The sequence below is a fragment of the Parasteatoda tepidariorum genome, chromosome 9 (genome assembly GCF_043381705.1).
Source record: "Parasteatoda tepidariorum isolate YZ-2023 chromosome 9, CAS_Ptep_4.0, whole genome shotgun sequence".
Lineage (NCBI taxonomy): Eukaryota > Metazoa > Arthropoda > Arachnida > Araneae > Theridiidae > Parasteatoda > Parasteatoda tepidariorum.
The window spans coordinates 3,302,829-3,325,494 of NC_092212.1; the positions used below are offsets into that span (position 1 = coordinate 3,302,829).

General features: G+C 31.9%; 2 protein-coding genes across 4 annotated transcripts in view; both read right to left on the minus strand.

Annotated features, from left to right (window-relative positions):
• Positions 1-6,460: 6,460 nt before the first annotated feature.
• The window catches only part of LOC122269433 (zinc finger protein 271), a 249,420-nt gene continuing 233,214 nt past the window's right edge, over positions 6,461-22,666 (minus strand). Inside the window, exons 1-2 of one of the 3 annotated variants that reach the window (XM_071185037.1) lie at positions 11,268-11,677; positions 6,461-7,670 (exon numbers count right to left, since the gene is read on the minus strand). In XM_071185037.1, coding sequence (XP_071041138.1) covers positions 6,594-7,658 — 1,065 coding nt within the window. In that variant the 5' untranslated portion in view covers positions 7,659-7,670; positions 11,268-11,677 and the 3' untranslated portion in view covers positions 6,461-6,593. Of the gene's footprint in view, positions 8,115-11,267; positions 11,678-22,666 lie in introns of those variants that run through there. The other 2 variants (XM_043042586.2, XM_071185036.1) reach the window with 2 other exon arrangements.
• Positions 18,568-22,348, minus strand: LOC107457527 (zinc finger protein 271). Its single transcript, XM_021146222.3, has 2 exons — positions 21,917-22,348; positions 18,568-21,092 (listed from the first exon to the last, which is right to left on the minus strand). The coding sequence occupies exon 2, from the start codon at positions 20,583-20,585 to the stop codon at positions 19,257-19,259; it is 1,329 nt and encodes a 442-aa protein (XP_021001881.2). The 5' UTR covers positions 20,586-21,092; positions 21,917-22,348; the 3' UTR covers positions 18,568-19,256.

A 22,666-nucleotide genomic window follows, 5' to 3' on the forward strand; every position in this document is an offset into this window, starting at 1 on the left:
TTTGTGTTTTTTAATTCCAATATGCGATGCTTACGTACAATGTTAACTTTTTATTATCGAAATTTGCCCTTTTAATGCTTTTATTATCACAGCAAACGGCTAAATGACCCTTCTCACCGGGTTCGAAGATCTCGCTAATACGAATGAGACCCGCTTTGGTGAAACACTCGTAAAAAACTCACCAATCAGGTTCTCGTTCGCATTCAGTGAGATTGGCCCTTTACAATGTTTTTGGAAGAATAGTTTATTTACGTAACAATAAAACTGCCCGATGGACATTTAGCTAAAGTCTGAATATCTCCTAAGATGATCTGAAGACTTACAATCACAATTACTATTCACTGCAAAGAGGATGGCTCCCTTTCTAGGCAGCTAATGTCTTGTGCGCAAAGACGAGCACTTAACGGAAGAACAGGAAAAGTAATTAATGCAGACGATTTTTTTTAAGTTACGAAATCAGACATAAAAACTAACTTTCTCTTAATAAACAAGCCTTTTTTTTCCAGAAAGATTCAGATTTCTGACATTTTTAATATAAGGCCACAATTTAGGAAATATGGTCCCAATAGTTTGGTCACGGGAGAGGTCGATAGTTTGAACGCCATAATCTTAATTTTACTTTTTGCATTCGCCTCCATAACTTAAGAACTTTTTAAGCAAATTGAATAAATGTTTGCACACAGTTATAAAACTCGTTTATCCGAAGATAGATCGGTGCAAAACACAATTTTTAATAAACATTAAAAAAACTTTATTTAATAATAGTCAAAAACATTTTGAGTTGTAAGCCATAAAATTTTTTACTTCATTTTAAAGAATGCAATTTTAAATAACAAAATACATTATTTGAGCAAAATCGGTCGAATAGTTCTCTAGGAATCAAATTTTAAAAGCACGACTTTTTCAATGCAAAAAAATTAATGTTAATCAAAAGCAATATTTATTTAATTAATTTAATAATCATGGTAACTTGGCATTACAATTGTGCCATATGCTTGAAATTAGAAAAAAAGAGTTAATAAATTAATCAATTCACATTTTAATTTTTAAATGTTCCATTTTACATTTTAAATGTTCTACTTTAAATGTACCAATCAAATTCTCAATTTTTAAGTGCATATTATTTTATATGGATTTTTATTTTACGAAAAAGTGACAAATATTTCCGTTGCAGCGTTGGAAAATATTTTGTATTGAAAAGAAAATTTGGTTTTCAAAGCTCCACAAAATAATAATAATCGTTTACTTGTAATGAGGGAAAGATCCGCGTGAATATCAATCGCGATATTGGATTTTGAAAACGCGTGAATACGAATTGTGACATAGGATTTTAAATTCACATGAATACGAATCGCATTTTGACTGCTTTTTAATTTCAGTTAGAAAAACAATGGTTTATATAATGACGCAATTTCTTAGAATTTTGTGACTTTTTGTACGCATAATTTTTTTATTGCTAATATTTACTAATAACTTGTAAATAATATAAAATAATATTAATAATTAATTTAAAAATTTTTTTCTTTATTCTTTCACAATCCAGTCATTTTGACTGCTTTTGGGCAATATAGGTATACACTAAATTTTAGTCTTTCTAGAGTTAAATCACGTGAATACGAATCGCGATGACCGATTTTTAAATTACGTGAATACGAATCACAACGTGTAACTTTTAAATTAGGAAAATAGGAAGTTGATGTTTAATATTCAAACTGCGTGAATAAAAATNCACATCACTTCTTTACCTGTAATGAGGGAAAGAACCGCGTGAATATCAATCGCGATATTGGATTTTGAAAACGCGTGAATACGAATTGTGACATTGGATTTTAAATTCACGTGAATACGAATCGCATTTTGACTGCTTTTTAATTTCAGTTAGAAAAACAATGGTGTATATAATGACGCAATTTCTTAGAATTTTGTGACTTTTTGGGCACATAATTTTTTTATTGTTAATATTTACTAATAACTTATACTGTAAATAATATAAAATAACATTAATAATTAATTTTAAACTAATTTCTTTATTCTTTCACAATCCAGTCATTTTGACTGCTTTTGGGCAATATAGGTATACACTAAATTTTAGTCTTTCTAGAGTTAAATCACGTGAATACGAATCGCGATGACCGATTTTTAAATTACGTGAATACGAATCACAACGTGTAACTTTTAAATTAGGAAAATAGGAAGTTTATGTTTAATATTCAAATTGCGTGATTTTAGAGGATTCCGGCCCACTTAAATATCAAAAATCCGCCAAACCAGAAGATTCAAATTGGATATCTGCTTATTGGCTGAAGAATAACGTGTATGTAAATCTCGTTAAAGGAAATCAACGAAAGTTTAAAAACGAAAGTTTTTTAAATTTGGTTGAAAAATAAGTATCTTCTACTACTATCATTGGACACATCGTGGAAGTTAACAAATATTTTAGAAAAGTGATCAAGCACATGGATGGGCAAATGAAAAAAAATTGCTTAATGCCCCAATTACCAAATGATACTAGGTGGAGTTCATACTGCAACCGCGTAAAAACTTTTGCCAATAATTACCATAAATATCAAGAGATTGCTCTTGAACATCAAAATGAAATCAATAATAATATGTCAAAAATATTAAATACTGTTGGGCTTTACCAGTGAACTAATAATTTGAAAAAAACAGACATCAATTGTTTCCGAAGCTTTGAAAAAGTTTCAGTCAGAAAACTTTTCAATTTCAGAAGCTGTTGAAATATGAATTAACTTACTATTGCGTGCGATGAATAAGAACCCCATAAACATTTTGTAAAAAGATTCCATCAGGCTGTTCAGCCACCTCATTTATTAGCATGTGCATCCTGGATCCCGAAACAAGAGAACAATTTTTAAATGATGAACAAGAGCAATTAGCAGAAAACTGTCTTTCTAAGCATCATCCAGAATTTCTGCCAGTTGTTATGGCATTGAAAATTTCCGATCCTGAATACTTTCCAAAATCAATGATGCTTGACACTGTTATTCAACAGTTTTCATCACAAAAATAGTGGAAAATTATGGCAAAGAAATAAAATTTCAAGCTTTCACAAAATTTCTGCCAATTGTTCTTTTTTCTTTAAATTCAGCACCAGCATCCTCTGTCTATCGATAGACACTTTTCAACTTTCGGTTTGGTGTAGAATAAACTACGATACTACGAAATAGATTAGGAATAGATAAAGCTACAAAACTCGTTAACGTGTTTCACCACCTAAGAGAGAAATGTAGACACTCTGAATCTGCTATATGATAATAATAAGAAATAAAAAAATGGACCTTTTTTTAAGTAAACTCTTAACATTTGCTGACAATTTTAAACTATTTGGAGAAAAGTTATCACCATTAAAAAAACAGCTAAATATTAAAATATTACTTTTAAGATTTTTTAAATATTATTTTTAAGGTTTCATTTGAATATTATAATTTATTTTGTTTCTTTTAATCATGCTTAAAAAAAATTGAAAACAAACAAAAAAAAATTTCTATTAAGTGATACATTAAACAAGAACTAACAAATTTAAAGTTTTATTTTCAGGTTTTAAAAAAATAAGCTTAAACTTCTTATATCAATGCTTTTTTATAATTTTATAGATTAAATTGATTTTTTAAAATTATAAAGTTAAAATTTATCTAAAAGTGCAGTCTTTTTTCTAAGGTTAAATATTTGAAAAATGGGACAACTAACTGATACTCTATATAATTATACTTAATTTTAATTTTACTTTCTATTAATTGTATTATAAAAACATGGAAGACCATCAAATATTTATTTCAGTTCAATTTTATTAAAAGCAAAAGTCAGATGAAATTTAGTTTTTACTGATTATAAATATTTATTGATAATAAATTTGTAATAAGTAATNTATACATATATATATATATATATACATATATGCTTAATAAATATAGTAAATAGATGTGTGGGAAAACAAAAAGATTTATAAACTTGTTCCTTTTATATTACTGTTGCAGTTATGAGCACACCGGACAAAAAATTAGTCACCCTTAGCTAAATCATGAAAAACATCATTTAATATCGTGTAACACCGACTCTGAATTCGATAACCGCATCGATCCGGTTTGGCAGCGAATCCACAAGGTTTTGCCGGTACGTCTAATCCAGTATAAGCCACTCGATGAGGATTTAATCTCGCAAATCAACCAAATTGCAAAGATGCTGATTTCGGCGTTTTACCTGTTGTTCCAACATGTCCCACAAGTTTTCAATAGAGTTCAAGTTAGGTGATTTTGCAGATCAGTCGAAATGTGTTCATAAAACCAGTCACACATATTGTCCGATGAATTTTACTGTTGTCATCTTGAAAAATAAGGGTGTCGACAACACACTCTTCATGAAGATGTTGACTGAAAGGAGACATCAAATCACCCAGAATGTTCAAATAAAAATGTTGGTTCATGTTAGTGGCCACCACGGTGATGGAGACCCAATAAATAATAAGGCCCTCAAAACATGACAGACCCACTTCTGACCGCAGAACCTGATCTTGCACTTGCACACAGACAGGATGAAGTGCTTCATCTGCTCTTCGTAGCACTCGACGACGTGCGTCATTTGAATAAAGGCAAAAACGGGATTCGTTAGACCAGATTACATTCCGCCAGTCAGCCATTGTCCACGTTCGATAACTTCTAACTCACTGAAGTCGCTCAGCTTTATGTGCCTGTGTTAGAAATGGCCTCTTGCAAGATGTTCGACACCAAATGTTCATTGCAAGCAGCTCCCGTCGCAATGTTCTCTACCTAACAGGTTGGGACAGACGTTCATTCTCTAACTGAAGCGATTTCGATTGATTAGTCCTGAAACAAGTCTCCAGTCCCTTTCATGCAGGATCTTTTTCCGACCACATCTTTCGTGACTACGTGTATTACACCACTGCTGAACAGTCCGCATTGAAACACCAACAAATCCAGCAATTCATTTCACTGTATGACCATGGGCACGGCCAAACATATTTACCCATATTACGAAAAAAAAAAAAAAAATCTCACTGACAGCTATTTGTCTTAGATCACGTTGAAGCAGTGTGCACGCAGTTGAGCACATCACTTCACCATTGCGTTATCTAACAAAACCTAATGATTCATCGGTGCTTGCACACTAGGGTGACTAATTTTTTGTTCGGTGAGTTTATTTTATATTGCTTCAGTTAAAAATTGTGAAATGTTATGCATTTAACAATAAAAATTCAAACATGTATTAGTGATAGTGCATTATTTAAACTTATTTTAATTTTATTAAATATATTTTATATAAGCTTTTTAGATTTAATTCTACTTTTAAGCTTATACAACACTATTTATTAAATATATTTTCAGAGTATAATTTTAAAGTTTATGAGCTCTAAATAAAAAAAAAAAACAATTTCCCCCAGTTTTTTTCAAAAATCCCCGATTTTTTAAAACCCTGGTTAGATTCCTTTTTCCGTCAGGCTAACCAAGGGAGGTTCTCGTTGTCTTCTTCTCCATGTAACGCAAATGTGGTTAGTTCCATAACGAAGGCAAATTTCTCCCAATACTTGATCCAGGAAATCCCTTTGTCTTCTGGATTGGGTTTAAAATTAAAAATCTACAAAGTTGAAAATTAGTGTTCGTCAGGGTTGGCAAGATTTTGCCGCAGGTGGAAAAAACCATGGTAAATACCGGTAAAAACCGTCTTGGCAAACAGAGGTTTTTGCCAAGCAAATTGGCAAAAACCTATATTTTCCAAGATGAGAGGATAAAAACAAATTTTTGGTACAAAATTATTCCTAAAAGTGAAATATATACTATAAATATGAATAATTACAAAAAAATTAACAAAATTATTATTCCATAATTAAATCATAATGTAATAATATATAATTTTAGTAGTTTAAAACATTATTGATTAGAAAATTTTTCGATTATTCTCTTTTTTCCAGTGAAATGAACTTACTTTAAATTAATATAACTATAATTTAAAGCATAAAATATCTATCAAGATGTGTAGTTAATTATTGAACAAATAATAGTTTTTTATAATATAATAATAATAATATTATACAAATAATAATATTTATTTATTTGTAAAAAAACATTTATTTAAGGATTCTAAAATGAAAAGAGGTCAAAAACTTTCAATGTTTTAAAAATTATTGCCTTTATATTAATTATTAANCACCGGATCATGTAATGTATCAAAATTATTATTCTTTATGATTGATTTAAATTTGTTTCAAGTATTTTGTAACAATATTGAATCAGCAATTTAGATTATATGGTTTTTGACGGTTTTTACCAGTTTTTGCCCCTGTCCTGGCAAATACCCCTTTTTGCCGGCAAAAACTCCAACCCTGGTGTTCGTAAACCCAAAAATTAGATCGGCTGTTCAACGAAGGTTATAAAATATCTCATATTAGTAGTGTGTAACAAACCAACTAAAAAAACAAGATTCATCATCAGTGGCGATTCTCAATTTATCTATCACAAGACTCTCCTTACATAAACTACAAGAATAAGATTTCTAAGCACAATGAAAATAACTGTGGACAATACAAAAAACTTTTATCATAAATTTTTACAAGAATAATGTTACTGAACTGTATGTACAAAGCTGTGGATAGTAAGCATAAATCTCTGTGAAAAACTTCTTTTACATATACTACAAGAATAAGAAGGTTTTCCATCAGTATGAGTTCGGGTGTGCCTATTTAGATGTTCCTTTTGTGAAAAACTTTTATTACATGCACTACAAGAGTAAGGTTTCTCATCAGTATGAGTGCGACTGTGTCTAGTTAGATGTTCTTCCCTTGAAAATTTTTTATTGCAAACACTACAAGAATAAGGTTTGTCCCCAGTATGCGTGCGACTGTGTCTAGTTAGATGCTCCTTCTGTGAAAAACTCTTACTACATACACTACAAGTATAAGGCTTCTCACCGGTATGAACACGAATGTGCTCAGACAGTATACTCCATTGTGAAAAACTTTTATTACATATGTCACAAGAATAAGGTTTATCACCAGTATGAGTGCGACTGTGTTGAGTTAGATGTCCCGTTGTTGAAAAACTTTTATTACATATGTCACATGAATAAGGTTTCTCTCCAGTATGAGTGCGGCTGTGCCTAGTTAGATGTTCTTTCTGCGAAAAACTCTTATTACATAGATTACAAGAATAAGGCTTCTCCCCAGTATGAGTACGACTGTGTCTAGTTAGTAGCTCCTTCAGTGAGAAGCTCTTGTTACATACACTGCAAGAATAAGGCTTCTCCCCAGTATGAACACGCCTGTGCTGAGACAGTATATTCCCACGTGAAAAACTTCTATTACATATGTCACAAGAATAAGGTTTTTCACCAGTATGAGTGCGGCTATGTCTGGTGAGATGTTCCTTCTGTGAAAAACTCTTATTGCATACATTACAAGAATAAGGTTTCTCTCCAGTATGGACATAACTGTGCATTGTCAGATTACTCCTAACTGAAAAACTCATACTGCATATGTTACAAGAATAAGGTTTCTTACCTGTATGAACATGACTGTGAACCATTAGCTGAGACTTTGATGGAAAATGCTTTTTGCACAAACTACAAGAATAAGGTTTCTCATTTATAAGAACATCAAGCTCATGCAAGTTGTTATCTTTTAAATTCATGTTGACAATCACCTGGTAATAATTTATGAACAGTTTAATTATCTTGCTGAATACTTTAACGTAAACTGTAATGGCAAGGTTTTTATAAGGGTCATGTCAGGTTAATATAGATTTTTATGAAAACTAGAATAAAAAATTTACAAGATTATTGTTTTTCTATATATAGTTACTGATGAACATGAATATTACTATACATTTAAAAAAAGATTCTGAAAACAAAGGTATCAGAAGTATTTAAGTTATTAGCAATGGAAGAATGGAAGTATTAAGTTATTATACAATGGAATAAGTAGCATGGAAATATTATAGTCTTATGAAAAAGCTTTTTTTTTCTTCAATTTTTTACAGTAGCAAATTTTTAAGGTGTAAAATAAAAGACTTTTCTTGGCTATTATCCTAAATTAACTTGAATTGTCATGAAACACCGGATGGTCAACACAACTTAGAAGGGCAACCCTGAAAAAATTCAATAATCATGAGTAATTTTCAAAAATTTACCGCACATTTTAGTACACAAAAAATATTTTTAATTACTATTCATTTAATTACTATTCACTTCAATAACTTATTTCCTAAACATAAAATTTTTTCAAACTACATGTTCTAAAGAACTAGTAGATTAATTTCATTCAAGTTTTGCATAATGTTATTAAAAACTGTATAGTTTGAAATAATGTAAACATTTGTATACCTTACAATAATATAAAATTTGTATTACAGTAGGATTACATTTTGAGCGGCACATTAATGTTAGCCTTAAAGGATAGGTTAAATAATTGACACAATTTATGACAAGGGCTGTGACATTACACATTTAGATTGTAATAAAAACATTTGAAAACAAAANTTGTCTTAAAACAGAGTTAAAAATTAAATCCTTTTGAAAAACTAATTTGTCCCTTTTAATATTGATTTTAAAATCTTTAATGATATTCTCTCTCCATTCAATGATCTTTAATGATATTCTCCTTCATTATTCTCTTGAGTATATATATATATATATATATATACTCAAGAGCCAAAACATTATGACCACCTCTATATTTCGCAATGAACTCTCCTGGATGACGTGGAAGGTACATGATCAGGTGGAAGTGGTATTTAACTGTTGCTGGAGAGTTTGAACAATAATTCTTTCACTTACTTCTGTGTGTAATGGGAAAAGCTGCGGATCTAAGCGACTTCGATAGAGGGCAGATTGCAATGGCTCGAAGGCTCGGAACATGTATTTCCGAAACTGCACGACTCGTGGGTTGTTCGCGATCTACAGCAAAGTGGATAAATGACGGTGAAACCAGTAGTAGACAACATGGTGTTGGACGTCCACAGGCTATCAAAGAAAAAGGTCATCAGAGATTATCTTGCTTGGTGGACCAAAACCGGAGCAAGACAGTGGCTCAGCTGACAGCCCAATACAATGCAGGGTCAAGTAGAATAGTATCAAGGTATTGCTGAGCACACTGTTCAGCGGACACTGTTGGATATGGGGCTATGCAGCAAACATCCCACTTGTGTGCCTTTGCTGACCAATCGCCATCGCCAACTATGCCTGCGCTGGGCTCAGGATACGACTGGTTCATGGATCAGTGGGAGAGAGTTGCCTGGTCAGAAAAATCACAGTTTTTCATTCATCACGCTGATGGCCGTGTCAGGATACGCCGTCTTCCAGGCGAACAGTTGCTTCCTCAATGTACAGTAGGTCATACACAGGACGGTGGTGGCGGTATTATACTTTGGGGGACGTCCTCTTGGGAGTCTCTGGGACCCGTGGTTATGGTAGAAAATATGACTATGAAAATTACAGGGTATCTGAACATCATTGCGGACCAGTTGCACCCTTACAGGGCCTCTGTTTTCCAGCTGCAAATGGAATTTTCCAATAGGACAATGTCCCGTGTCACAAAGCTCAAATTGTGTTGAAGTGATTCCAGGAATATGATGCTGAAATTCCAGTTAATATCAAGGCTGCCTAACTCACCGGATCTCAATCCGATAGAACACATTTTGGATGTCATAGAACGACAGTTCAGAGTTCAAAGACCACTAAGTCGCAATATCTCAAATTTGCATGACCGTTGCTTAAACATCTAGTACAATCTGTTTCCGTCCATCTACCAAGGACTTGTGGCAACCATGCCAAGGCGGGTTGCAGCTGTGTTGTGGGCCAACTCGTTATTAAGAGGTGGTCATAATGTTTTGGCTCTCTCTCTATATATATATAAATAAGGCCTGATTAAGGTTTAAAATTAAACAGAAATCTTCATCATAATAAAGGTAAAGTTTTTTTAAGAATAAAATAAATTTTAATTAGCTAGTTTTCAGCAAATGGTATCAAAAATATTTTATTATTTATTGTGTTTGTTAGCCACATTTTTATGATTTATTAATCATTTATTTTATGATTAATCAAAATTCATTAAATCATATTGATGTACTAAATAAATAAAAAATTTCATAAGCAACTCTAACTTAAAACTCTTCAAATAAATATTTTTTTTAAAACTAATAATATTGCAATTTATTTTATTTAACAACTAAAATTATTAAGTATAGGTTCGATAAATTTAAAATTGAACTTGCACTGAAAATCTTCAAGGTAATTTAACATTTTAATTAATAGTTATTATCAAATTACCATGGCTCAATCTTTACAAAGAAAAACTCTCGAGTAAGGAAAAGAGAAATTTCTAAATTTTTGTTATAATATACAACATGAGAAAGTACTAAACTAGAATAGCAAATCAGCAGTGTTCTCCCTGATAGTTTCTAGATGAGCTGGCCACCCTGCTTGCAATTTGATCCCTATAAATGTGACCTCTTTATAAAAATATATAAACACTGCCCCTTTTTTATTTATATTCATTTTGAAACTTTACTTCTTAAAGAATAATTACAATACACACTATGTGAATAGGTCTAATACTGATTACTATCAAAAATATTTACTTTTTTAGGATGTTCAACTCCTTAAATTTATATAAGTATTTCTTTCTTCAGAGGGAAATATTAATAAATGTTTTAAGGATATTAATATTTAATATTTTTTTAAAATAAATACCTTTTTTAAAAAAATGTAACTTTAAATTTTCATTTATAATAATTTTCAGTTTAAATTATAAAAAAAGTTTTAAATTTACTAGAAAAAAAAATTATGCCCAGAGGTAGTTTATGAGCAATAACAATTATAGCGTCTAATTGTTTTTTTCCATGTCTATAACATGACAACCAACCATCTACATAAATTATTTATTCAGCAAGATCTAAAGTATCTATCCTTTAAAATTTAACATCTAAAGTATCTATCCTTTACACTCAAGACCTTATAGCACACATGCAATAAATTATATCAATTCTATTTTTATATTTTATATGCATTTAAAGTTCCAATTGCTTTTTTAATTTTCCAGTTATCAATAAAAAATGTTTTACAGTATAATTTATAATATTTTTTAAATGTGTGAAAAAATAAAAAAAATTAAGGAGCAGCTTTTATTTGAACAAAGATTTATGAGTTCAACAGTATGCTGATTCTTAACGATGAATTTAAAAAAAAAAACATCTTGTGACACATCAACATCATTTTATTTTTTGAGGTAACAAATTACTTACGCAGTATGAATCTTATCAACATTTACTTCGACGAGGATAATTTTTCCTTCAGCCAATTCATCATACTGTCATAAAGTAAGATACCTTTTACGATAGCAGCCTCAATAAATATTTTCTATGAATACTCTTCTCTTAATTTTTTATCCATATTAGTGTAATGAAGCATTGTAAAAGCGAACCACTTTTAATTGCTATGTTTTTCAATATAGAATGCTTAAATATTTCGACATGAAAGTAGGTCGTTCATATTAAATTACTTAAAAAAGTCTTCCGATGCTAATATTAGAGTTGATAAAAATCAAAAATTCACTATCTTTGAAATTTAATTCAGAAAAATTTATTTAATTGTGCTCTCTCGGGTTTGTTTACATTAAATGTTGCCTATTTCTACCCGCATAGGCGTCAATTAAACTCTTCAAACAGTTTCTGCAATTATAGATGGCGCTCTACTACTGCAACTCTTGAAAATTTCATTTCAGTTACATTTTTACTGTAATAAGAAATACGATGATGCTAATTCGGAGATAAAAACAATTCTCAATTGTTCGCCCTATAAAACACGTTGTGAGTGACTGAAGTCATATTCTTGGCCATAGATGGACAAGAAACGCACACTCGGTCTGAAAATTGGCTTGGTTTATCAAGCGGTCTTGCTGATATTGGTAAGTAGCAAAACGAACAACAAAAAGGCTCAGTGATTAGCTATGATAGAACAGGAATCTTGTAGGAATTCACAACACCTGTGGGCTAAGAATCTTAACCAGTTTGTATCCTTTGTTAGGATCAAAATTGTGATGGCATGTCTTCGGATCATCCTCTGGGATGTTTCCCAGACCTTCGCCAATAGCCCTAGTGCGACGTAAATTAACAACAACAACATCGATGCCAAGAAAAAGGGTCAAGTAATTGTATTATGTTATGAGTTGCAGCCTGCTCTTTATGTGTAAGAAAATAGAAAATACGCTTAAAAACGGGTATAGTTCTCTCATCACTAGAGCTACATCGGGAGGAAAAAGTCTTGTTTACTACCGAGAATAAATTCAAATATTTTGAATAATTGCTTGTTTTTATTCTCAGGAGTGGTCGTAGTAATTTATTTACGTCGCACTAGAGAAGCACAATGGGCTATTGGCGACTGTGTGAGAAGCATCCACAAGAATGTTCTAAAGGTCGTACACAATTTTGACCTTATGCAGAGTGGGTAATCTGCATCCAACACTCTATTGCAAGACAATTAAACAACCCTTNTATTCATTTGCACCCTTTTCAACCTCAACGACGTCTTTAAATAACAACCTCCTTTATACCTTTAAAATATACCTTGTTTATACCTCATTTATACCTCGATTTTTTCATAAGGGAAGGACCTATACCACACACCCTCGGTAATTCAGATGGGTGATAAAAATGTTCCTCTCGCACATCTCATTCCAAAGAGTTAAAATCAGAACTTAAATCAACCCATTTGAAATTGTCTAGCAGTATTTGCGTAAAAAAAAAATTATAGGCTTTTTAACTTCTGCATTTAATATTTTGCAATCTAAGAAGTATGAAATTCTAGTTTTGAATCAGCATTACGACATTTTCAGCTTCTAAGTAACTTAATTGTATTAACTTTTTGTTTTCAAAATTTATACCATTACATCGTTAGGTGAAGTATTTTTTTAAAAAAAATTGTGTAGCTAATATTTTCACAATAGGTTAAAACCTTTTCGACCTTTAACGACTTTATACTCAATTATTCTAGACAATGCTCCGCGATGGCTCAGTGGTTACGGCTCTTCTAGCTAGTCTGGGGAGTGAAGGTGGCCTGTGCGCAATGCCGTTGTTTCTCACGAAATGTGGAATCTTATTTTCCAAAAAAACCTGGCTTTCAACGAGGTGTTGCGAAAAATATTTCATTTAAGGGGGGGGGGAGAACATTGCAATCAAATTGAAAATTTATTAGGTTGTTTAAACGTAAATATTACCTTTTTTTATATACTGCAGCTAATATATTGCATTTATTAATCCTTTAAGTAATACTGAAATGAAAACTGGTTTAACTGCGGAATTCTTGAAAAGTAAAATGTTTTTTCTTCCCGTCATTCAAAAACTTTGGGATTTTACGTTACTACAAATCACGAGTTGGTGAATACGTAATGAAAAGTAAAGCTATTAAAGAAAATAAGGCAAAGAAAGTTGAAGCGACAGGGACACAGTCAGCATAATGGAAAGTGTATATAGACATTTTATTTATAATTGTGTAGTGTGAACAAATTGAATAGAAAATGGAATTCTCAGTAAAAGAATAGTGCTCTAATTTTGCTTGATTTAACTTTCCTAACCTATGAAACAAAGGAACTCTTATACTATGTTTTCCAGTAATTTAGTGGTAAATCATATTACAAGAAACTACTTTTAATCTTTTGCCACGAAAAGGTTTCACCAAGGACCCCAGGATGGGAGGTCACAGACGGTTGCTGTGACCCTCCAAAGACTTTCACAATTCAGCAAATTTTTCTTTGCCATTTAACATGTTTACAAAAATTAATTTTCTATCGCTTTATTTAAAAAACAGAAGAAAAAATTAAATATTAACTCTTTAATTTACTTTTTGGTGGAAAAAAAAAGGATGCATAAACATCATTTACAGGCATTCCATTTCTCAATTCTTCATCAAAAAATCTTCCTTAATTCTAAAAAGAGAAATTCACAGTCACTCATCGTCAACTCTTATTTCCTAATACAAACAAGGCAGTTTCATCAGAAATAGATAAGACGCCAATTAACTGACTTTCCCAAAGCCTCTCACCCTTCTTTTATGAAAAAGAAAAATTCTAATAGTGCAACAATACATAGGTAAATACAGTTTAGTTACTTGTATGAAGTTTAAAAGAACAATTAACCAGCAATTTTATATCTAGATACTAATTTATTAATGAATTAAGATAATAGTTTGCACAATACCTTCAATAAAATCTTTTTTTCACCAACATATTTGATAAACTATAATGAATTTCACAAATATGATTTCATATGCATAATAAGTAACACTCTTAAGCACTTCGTTACATTATATACAGTATATTAATATTCTTAGACATTTGTTTTCTTTCAGATTGGTTTGAGATTGTCTTTTTGAAGCACTGTGTGTCGGCTAGTAGCCGATTAATCGATATTTGACTAAATTACAATTTATTACATGTCTAAGCCCTGTAGTAAACGAATACGTCATATTGGCAGTGGCTCATAACTCAACAGCGCAAATGATATCCTTAAGCAATGGCAATTTTCATTTTGTCTGTAATCAGTTAATTAACAAGTCTCACAAAAACTCTTTTTATATAACCTACAAGAATTCTAAGTATAAGGAAAATAACTATGAACAGCTGATTCACTATTATGTAAAAATAATAAATTTATTAAACTTTTTACAAGAATAAAATTAACTCAGCAGTGGGAACTCAACTAAGGATAGATATTCTTGTGTAACCAGAATTAGGTTTGTCACCACCATCAATGCGACTGTGATGAGTTAGATTTTTCTACTTGAGAACAACTTTCTTAAGATACACTGCAAGAATAAGGTTTCTTTCCAAAATGAGTGCGAGCAGGGGCATACACAAGGGAGGGGTTTAAACACCCCCCTTGAGCTCAGACAAAATAGCAAAAATAAAAATATTAGTAGAAATTATGCGGGCTATCATTTTTTAAGACTATATATTTTTATTTGCCTTATGCCTACTTTTTTTTCCACAGTATTTCTCAAAATACTAAAAAAATATTTACTATGGATGGGTGATCGTGAAAAGCTAAGAGTGGTGGCGCTAGTGGTAAAATTGCTCTTTCAAGACTTCCGGGCTACTGCTTCCGATATACTTTTACGCCGCAGATTGAAGAAACGCACCATCATATTATTGCATCATATCTTTTGCAGTATTTCACATGTACCGAGTTCTTTCTTTCAGCCGTTAAACTTCAGCATTATCATATTAATATTATAATCATTATAATATTTTTTAATTAGGCTAACTTAAAAATATATTTTTGGCAACATTTTATTCAAATGTAGTCAAATAAGGGATAAAATACAAAACTTGGCAAACCTTAAGAATTATTCACAATGAGATATTAACTTTCCCAAATTTTTTTTGGCCTTACGACCTCTGCGAATCAATAAATTTCCGAAAGCTCTTATGAATGGTACAATTATGTTTAGATATGAACCCAAATTACAATAACAAAACAGCATAGAATATTAGGCTTGTTCACACATCGCCTCGTAGTCATAACATAAGCGGAGGGATACACCGGAAATGTTCTAAATTTCTTCCGGTTTAAGGACGCTTGTTATTGTTTACATTAGACCACCCATCGATAATAGAGTTGTACTTTTGAAACCAAATTCGCGTGATACTGTTACGGGCAGGTTTCTTTCTGTCCTGCCATTTGCGATAGTTTTCGAGATTGGCAGTCATTCGCGAGGTCTTTACGCGATGATTCTGGAATCCTAGACGTTCTGTCGTCTTTGAGACAATTCGAGAATTATGGAGACGCGGTGAAAAATTATATAAAAGGGGGAACGGAGTACAGTGGAGTTAGTTAGTCAGACTAAGAGTTATCTCTGCCGCTTGTCTTTCGGAGCTCGTCGAGACAAAAAGTTAATTCAGTCGCCACTATTTCGACTAGTGAAGAAATCAGTAACAATACCATTGGAGATACTGTGCTCGTTGAAGTTATTCAATCTAGCTCGAAACTTTGAGATCCTTTTTTTTCTTCCAATGGCAGGCACGGAATTTGAATCTTTTGCCTATACTATGCCAGAATTGTTGCTCAGTTCGCGTTACCCAGTGGGCACCTGTGAACCAAAGTCACGGAGGCGAGCAACATTGCCCACGCCACACTGCCACAAATCCGTTTATAGGGTGGGCCACATTCACACACACAACAGAGGACAAAACAAAGAGAGAGAGAAACATCCATGCCCAGAGCGGGATTCGAACCCGCAGCCTATGGCTTCGCAGTCAAGCACGCCTATGATTATACCATTCTCGGTGCGTCCCGTCTCGAGAGCACTATTTGATAGAAAGTTGTAGGTCTTAGAACTTTTTTATTCTATTTTCTTGCCATTTTCTACATTTACGTGCGTTTTTTTTTTTACATTGTACTGCCTACATATATGGGAATAAAAATCCGTTGAGTATTAAATTTGATCAACCATTTATTTACCAATATTTTTATGTGCAGTCTATCTAATTTTCTTTTCATGTTTAGGCAGCAGCCATGTTTGTTTCAAAAAGTGTCGGAGTCGGACAAAACGGGACACTTATGAGTTGGATAAAACGGGATAGAGTTTTTTATGTCCCGTGTTATCCATCTATTTATTTGTTGGATTATTACATTTTGAAATAGCCATATATTAATGTAGGCCTAAGCTTTTCGAACAACTTATTTATATTAGCAGTATATATTTTTGAAAAATTTAGTCTCTTTATGCAAAATTTGTTTATTAACGTTCATTATTCAGCTTTTTATTTTCGACTCTAGGATCTCACATCTTTCTTTAGAACTAATTGTAATGTATTTCTCTGATGAAGACTTGAGCTTTTTTATATATAAACTTCTTAATTTTCTGAATTGCTCAATTCAATCTACATTAAATTCTAAAAAGAATTATTCTCTTTGCTTACCGAAGAATTTAAATACTTGATTATTAAAGAGTCTTTCAGGGATAATGTAATAATAAAAATAATGTATGGTTTTCCTAAACAGATATTCCGTAGAAAATAAAAACAATAATGGTATCCCGTTTTGTCCGACTCTCCCCTATATATTTGCTGTTCTTGGATCTTTAGGATGCCAAAACGCAAGAATTTAACAATTTTTAATCATTTTGAGAAAAAAATCACGACCTGAAATAAGCGAGGTGACAGCATCTGGTACCAATGTAAGTTTTTCTATTGTACAGAAATGTGATACTTCCGTTGAAGAAAACGTTTCTAGCACAACAAAATCTGATGAATGTGAAAGTGGCCCTCAAAGTGTTACTTCCCACCCATATGACATTGGACTTTTTTCAGAAGATATTACATGCGAGAAGATATTACACCAACAGGGTTCATGCTCTACTTTAAAAATGAAATTCAAGTACTTTTTAAGACTAATTATAAAATTTTCAAGGACTTAAATTCTATTAAAAGATAGACTAAAATTTAACGTTTTAAACTAAAATGTTTTGAAGATAATAGTACTAAGAAATAAGACTTCCATTGCCTCTTTCCTCTTTATTTCGAAAAGTAACCTAAGTATAAAAAAAAAGCAAGGGTGAGTGACATCATGTGAAGAATAAAATTTGTAAAGCATAAAAAAGTCAGATTTGTATTTTACATAAGGCCAATTTTAAGTTAGGTATACAACCTTTGAACAAGCAAAGATTCGAACATGTCATAAAGAAAAGAGGAACATTCAACATGGTGCATGGCCAAATCTTTCAGCAAATAATAAGAATTTTTTAAGAACTTTTTAAGCACTATAAACAATAACAAAATGCAAAAAATTTTCAAAGACTCTACATGATCATGATAAAATAACTAGTTTTTGACAAAGAACTCTGTTCTCGATTATATTAGCCATTAAAAAATGATCAAGAGATTTTTCGGTTCGATTTCAGAGGGTGGAAAGTGAAGCTGGAAAATGAGACTATCTTGCAAAATGCAGCAGAATTGCACATGAGAGTGCAATAATCTCACCGAAACCAGCTCACTAGGCGTACGTGCGGACTCGCAAGCATTTTATCAAACCTGTAAAATGATTGGCGCTTTTATACGCTATGAACCAACGATATGCAGAAATAAGATTGTAGTTGAATGAATTGTGAAAACGTAGAATAGAAAAATGTGAAAAGCATACTTATGCAAAATACGTGCCGTAAATTGGCATGGTCAAGAAGAAGAAAAATCTCATTTTCGAAAGGGAAAATTAAGCATTTTTTAAAACCACCCAATGAAAAAAGCACCTTTAAGGGCTTTTAAAAAACGAAAATCAAAAATAAGCACTTGTTAAAAATGCTATACAAAATGTTTCAAACATTCTATACGAAGAGAAAAACAAAGTATACTAAAGGTAATTATAATAACAAATCTACAGTTAATGTAAAGAAAATAGAAAAATTACCAATAAAAGTTATTGAAAAATTTTATTGGTAAAAAACTTAAGATTCTTATTTGATATGTAAAGAACAATACTAGTACCTATTAACAGATACACTAATTTTTTAATGTTCATGGTAAAATATGATTAAAAAAAGAAGTAGATTAAGTCCCTGAAAATCAAATTTTAATAAAACAAAATGTTAATGCTGTAATGATATTAATATACAAATGTAGCCAACTTTAAAAACACAGATCATCAAGAAAGAATATCCACGATCATTTATAAAAAGGAAAGCAGATCATATCAGTGAATAAATTAATAAAGAAAAACATGTCAAAACTTGGAAAAAGTATGCTCAGTTAATAAAAATGAGTGGTTTGAGTTAGAAGTACAACACAGAAATATGAGAAATAGGGTGGTTTTCGATACTTTCAAGGTCATTTTTTAAATTTTCAAGGATTTAGCATTATTTTCAAGTACTTCTTGGAGCCCTTGAAAATCGAAATGAAATTCAAGTACTTTTCAAGGCCGCAGGAACCCTGCACCAAGTTCTTAAACTTAAAAAATCAAATCAAAATTTAACTAAACAATGTTGTCTAAATAAGAAGACAAAATTGTCAGCTGTCTAAATTTGGGAAATAATAGTGCTTTCTTACATACTTGAATTTCTTTTAGAAATTTCAGAAAATTATGAACACCCCCTTGAAAAAATTCTGCGTACGCCACTGAGTGCGACTGTGTCTTCATTGAAAAACTTTTATTGCATGCTCTACAAGAATAAATTTTTTCGCCAGTATGATTGCTACTGTGATTAGACAGTGCATACCCATCTAAAAACTTTCATTCTACATGTCACTAGAATAAGGTTTCTCCTCCTTCAGAATGAGTGCGACTGTGAATAGTTAGCGTCTGCCTTCTTGAAAAACTTTTATTACATGTAGTGCAAGAATAAGGTTTCTCACTAGTATGAACACGTCTGTGCTCAGTTAATGTTGTCCCATGCGAAAAACTTTTATTGCAAATTTCACAAGAATAAGGCTTTTCACCAGTATGAATGCGACTGTGTTCGGTTAGTGAATATTTTCTTGAAAAACTTTTATTACATTCACTACAAGTATAAGGTTTTTCCTTAGTATGAGTGTAACTGTGTTCAGTTAGTTGACATTTCCTTGAAAAACTTTTATTACATTCGCTACAAGAATAAGGTTCTTCACCAGTATGGATATAAGTGTGGTTTGTTAGATGATGCTTTTTTGAAAAACTCTTATCGCATACAGTACAAGAATAAGGCTTCTCACCAGTATGAATGCGACTGTGCACAGACAGTGTACCCCTTTTTGAAAATTTTTTATTACATACACCACAAGAATAAGGTTTCTTACCAGTATGAGTGTGACAGTGTCTCACTAGCTGTTGCTTCCATGAAAAACTTTTATTACATATGCCACAAGAATAAGGTTTCACACCAGTTTGAGTACAATTGTGTATAGCTAGTTGATCTTTCCTTGCAAAACTTTGATTACATGCACTACATGAAAATGGTTTCCTGCCCGTATGAACACTAGTGTGCCTAGACAGTGAACTCTTTCTTGAAAAGCTTTTATTACATACCCTACAAAAGTAAGGTTCCACCTCAGTATGAGTGCGACTGTGATCAGTCAGTGCATGCCTATCTGAAAAACTTTTGCTACATATGTCACAGGAATAAGGTTTTTCACCAGTATGTGAGCGAATGTGTCTAGTAAGACGTTCCTTTACTGAAAAACTTTTATAACATATGACACAAGAAAATGGTTTCTCTCCAGTGTGAGTGCGACTGTGTCTAATTAGCCGATGCTTCCATGAAAAACTTTTATTACATGTTGTGCAAGAATAAGGTTTCTCACCAGTATGAGTGCGAGCGTGCTGAGACAGTGCGCTCCCACAGATAAAGCTTTTATTACATATGTCACAACAATAAGGTTTTTCTCCAGCATGAATGCGACTGTGACAAGTTAAATAATTTTTCCTTGAATAGCTATTATTGCATACACTACAAGAATAAGGTTTCTCACCAGCATGAATACTACTCTGCTCACTCAGGTGATTATTATCTGACAACCTACTATCACATAAACTATAAGGATGAGGTTTCTCATCTAGGTGAACAATATGCCTAAGCAAGTTGCTATCTTTTAAATCCATATTGATACCACACTGTATTAAATTTTGCGCAAATTAATTATCTTGTTAAAGACATTTACATGAAATGTAATTGTAAGGGTACACGAGAATATTCTGCTTAACGCCAAATTAAAACTGATTTTTACAAAAGCTTCAGCAATAGTTATACAAAAATGTTTTCCAGTTGATTGAGTTGCTGATGAAAGCGAACATTATTAAACAATACAATAAAACATTCAGAAATCAGTATCTAGGCTAATAGCAGTGATTAAGCAACAGAATTGTTTAAGTTATTATCAATATGTCTAAGTAAACAATGAAATAAATGAATGAATAACAATTAAACATCATATTAGAATACCATGCAATGTTATTGTTGTCAGGCAATGAAAATGAGATTCTTCAATTTCTCACAGCATCAGTAAAAAAATTTTTTACGGTATCAGACAGTCTTTTCTAGGGTATTATCCAAAATTAACTTCAAGTGTTATGAAGCACTGGGCAGTGAACCAACTTATACGGGCAACCCTGAAAAGAAATAATATTCATATAACTATGAGACTCTGTTTGCACACCTTTGTAATTTTTTTTATAATTCATATTCTTTTTTTCCCAACCCTTAAACTTCAATATTTTCCCAAACATTCAGAACAGTTTGTTCCCAAAATGTTCAATTATTGTAGCTTATTTGAAAAACAATTTTTTGTACTTTGGAAAAAAAACTATACTGAAGGAGTACAGATTATAGGACTTAGTAAGAAGAAATAAATATAAAGTAATCAAAGTAAAGTACAGTAAAGTATTTAGTCACTGATAATCAGGGGTTTGTTTAGAAGAAATTTGAGTCCAATAACGGGCCCTTCACAAAATATAATTTCATAAAAACGGAACCTTCACAAAATAATTTAACTTTTAATCGGACCCTTCACAAATTTGTTGATCTTCATTATTATTTTGTTAATCGAATAAACCCTACCCAGGGGGGGGGGGAACAAGAAAGATGGATATAAACGAATTAAGTTTTGTTTTTGGCAGACTCTTCTTCCATTATTCGTACGAAATGAATATAAATGAATTCGTCGCCTTGAAGCATTCCTGTAATAAATTATACCAATTCTTTATTTTCAAATTTTAAATATATTTAAAGTTCATATTGCTTTTTTAATTTTTCAGTTATCAAAAGGAATGTCTTATTGTATTATTTTTTAAATTCGTGAAACAAGAAAAAAATTAAGAAGCAACTTTTATTTGACATAGATTTATGAGTTTAACGGTAGGCTGATTCTTAAACAAAAGAACCATCTTGTGACACATCAACATCATTTTATTTTTTGAGGTAACAAATTACTTACGCAGTATGAATCTTATCAACTTTTACTACGACGAGGATAATTTTTCCTTCAATCAATTCATTATATGGTCATAAAATAAGATACTTTTTACGATAGCAGCCTTAATAAATATTTTCTATGAATACTCTTCTCTTTATTTTTTATCCATATGAGGGTAATGCTAAGCATTATAANGCGATTTTTTTTCTATCTTCTGTACCTGTTATTTCAATTTCCTCCCCGTTCCTGATATCACGACGGTAACACCGTTCTTTTTTGGTCCTCTCCTCTTAGAGAGCGCCTTTTCTTTCCCCCATCTTCCCCCTTTCCGTCGTGATGTCATGATCGGGTTTCTCTTTTTCCTCCTACCCCTTGGCGACCTATCCAAATAGGTCGCCAAAAAATTGGCGGCACTTGGCCTTGCCGTAGTTATGATAATCATCCCAAGAAAGTTTTCGGATGCGAATATTAGAATTGATAAAAATCTAAAATTCACTATCTTTAAAATTTAATTCAAGAAAATTTATTTAATTGTGCTCTCTCTGATTTGTTTACATTAAATGTTGCCTATTTCTACCCGCCTAGGCGTCGGTTGAACTCTCCACTACAGTTTAGTAGATGGCGCTGTACTACTGCAATTCTTGAAAAGTTCATTTCAGTTACATTTTTACTGTAAATAAAAAAAATCGATGATGCTAATCCGGAGATCAAAACGATTCTCAAACGAGTTGTGAGTGGCTGAGGTCATATTCTTGGCCACAGATGGACTAG

What these genes read in the sequence shown, in the direction of transcription:
- LOC107457527 (XM_021146222.3), bottom strand. Translation starts at nt 20,585, where the DNA reads ATGGATTTAAAAGATAGCAACTTGCTTAGGCATATTGTTCACCTAGAT.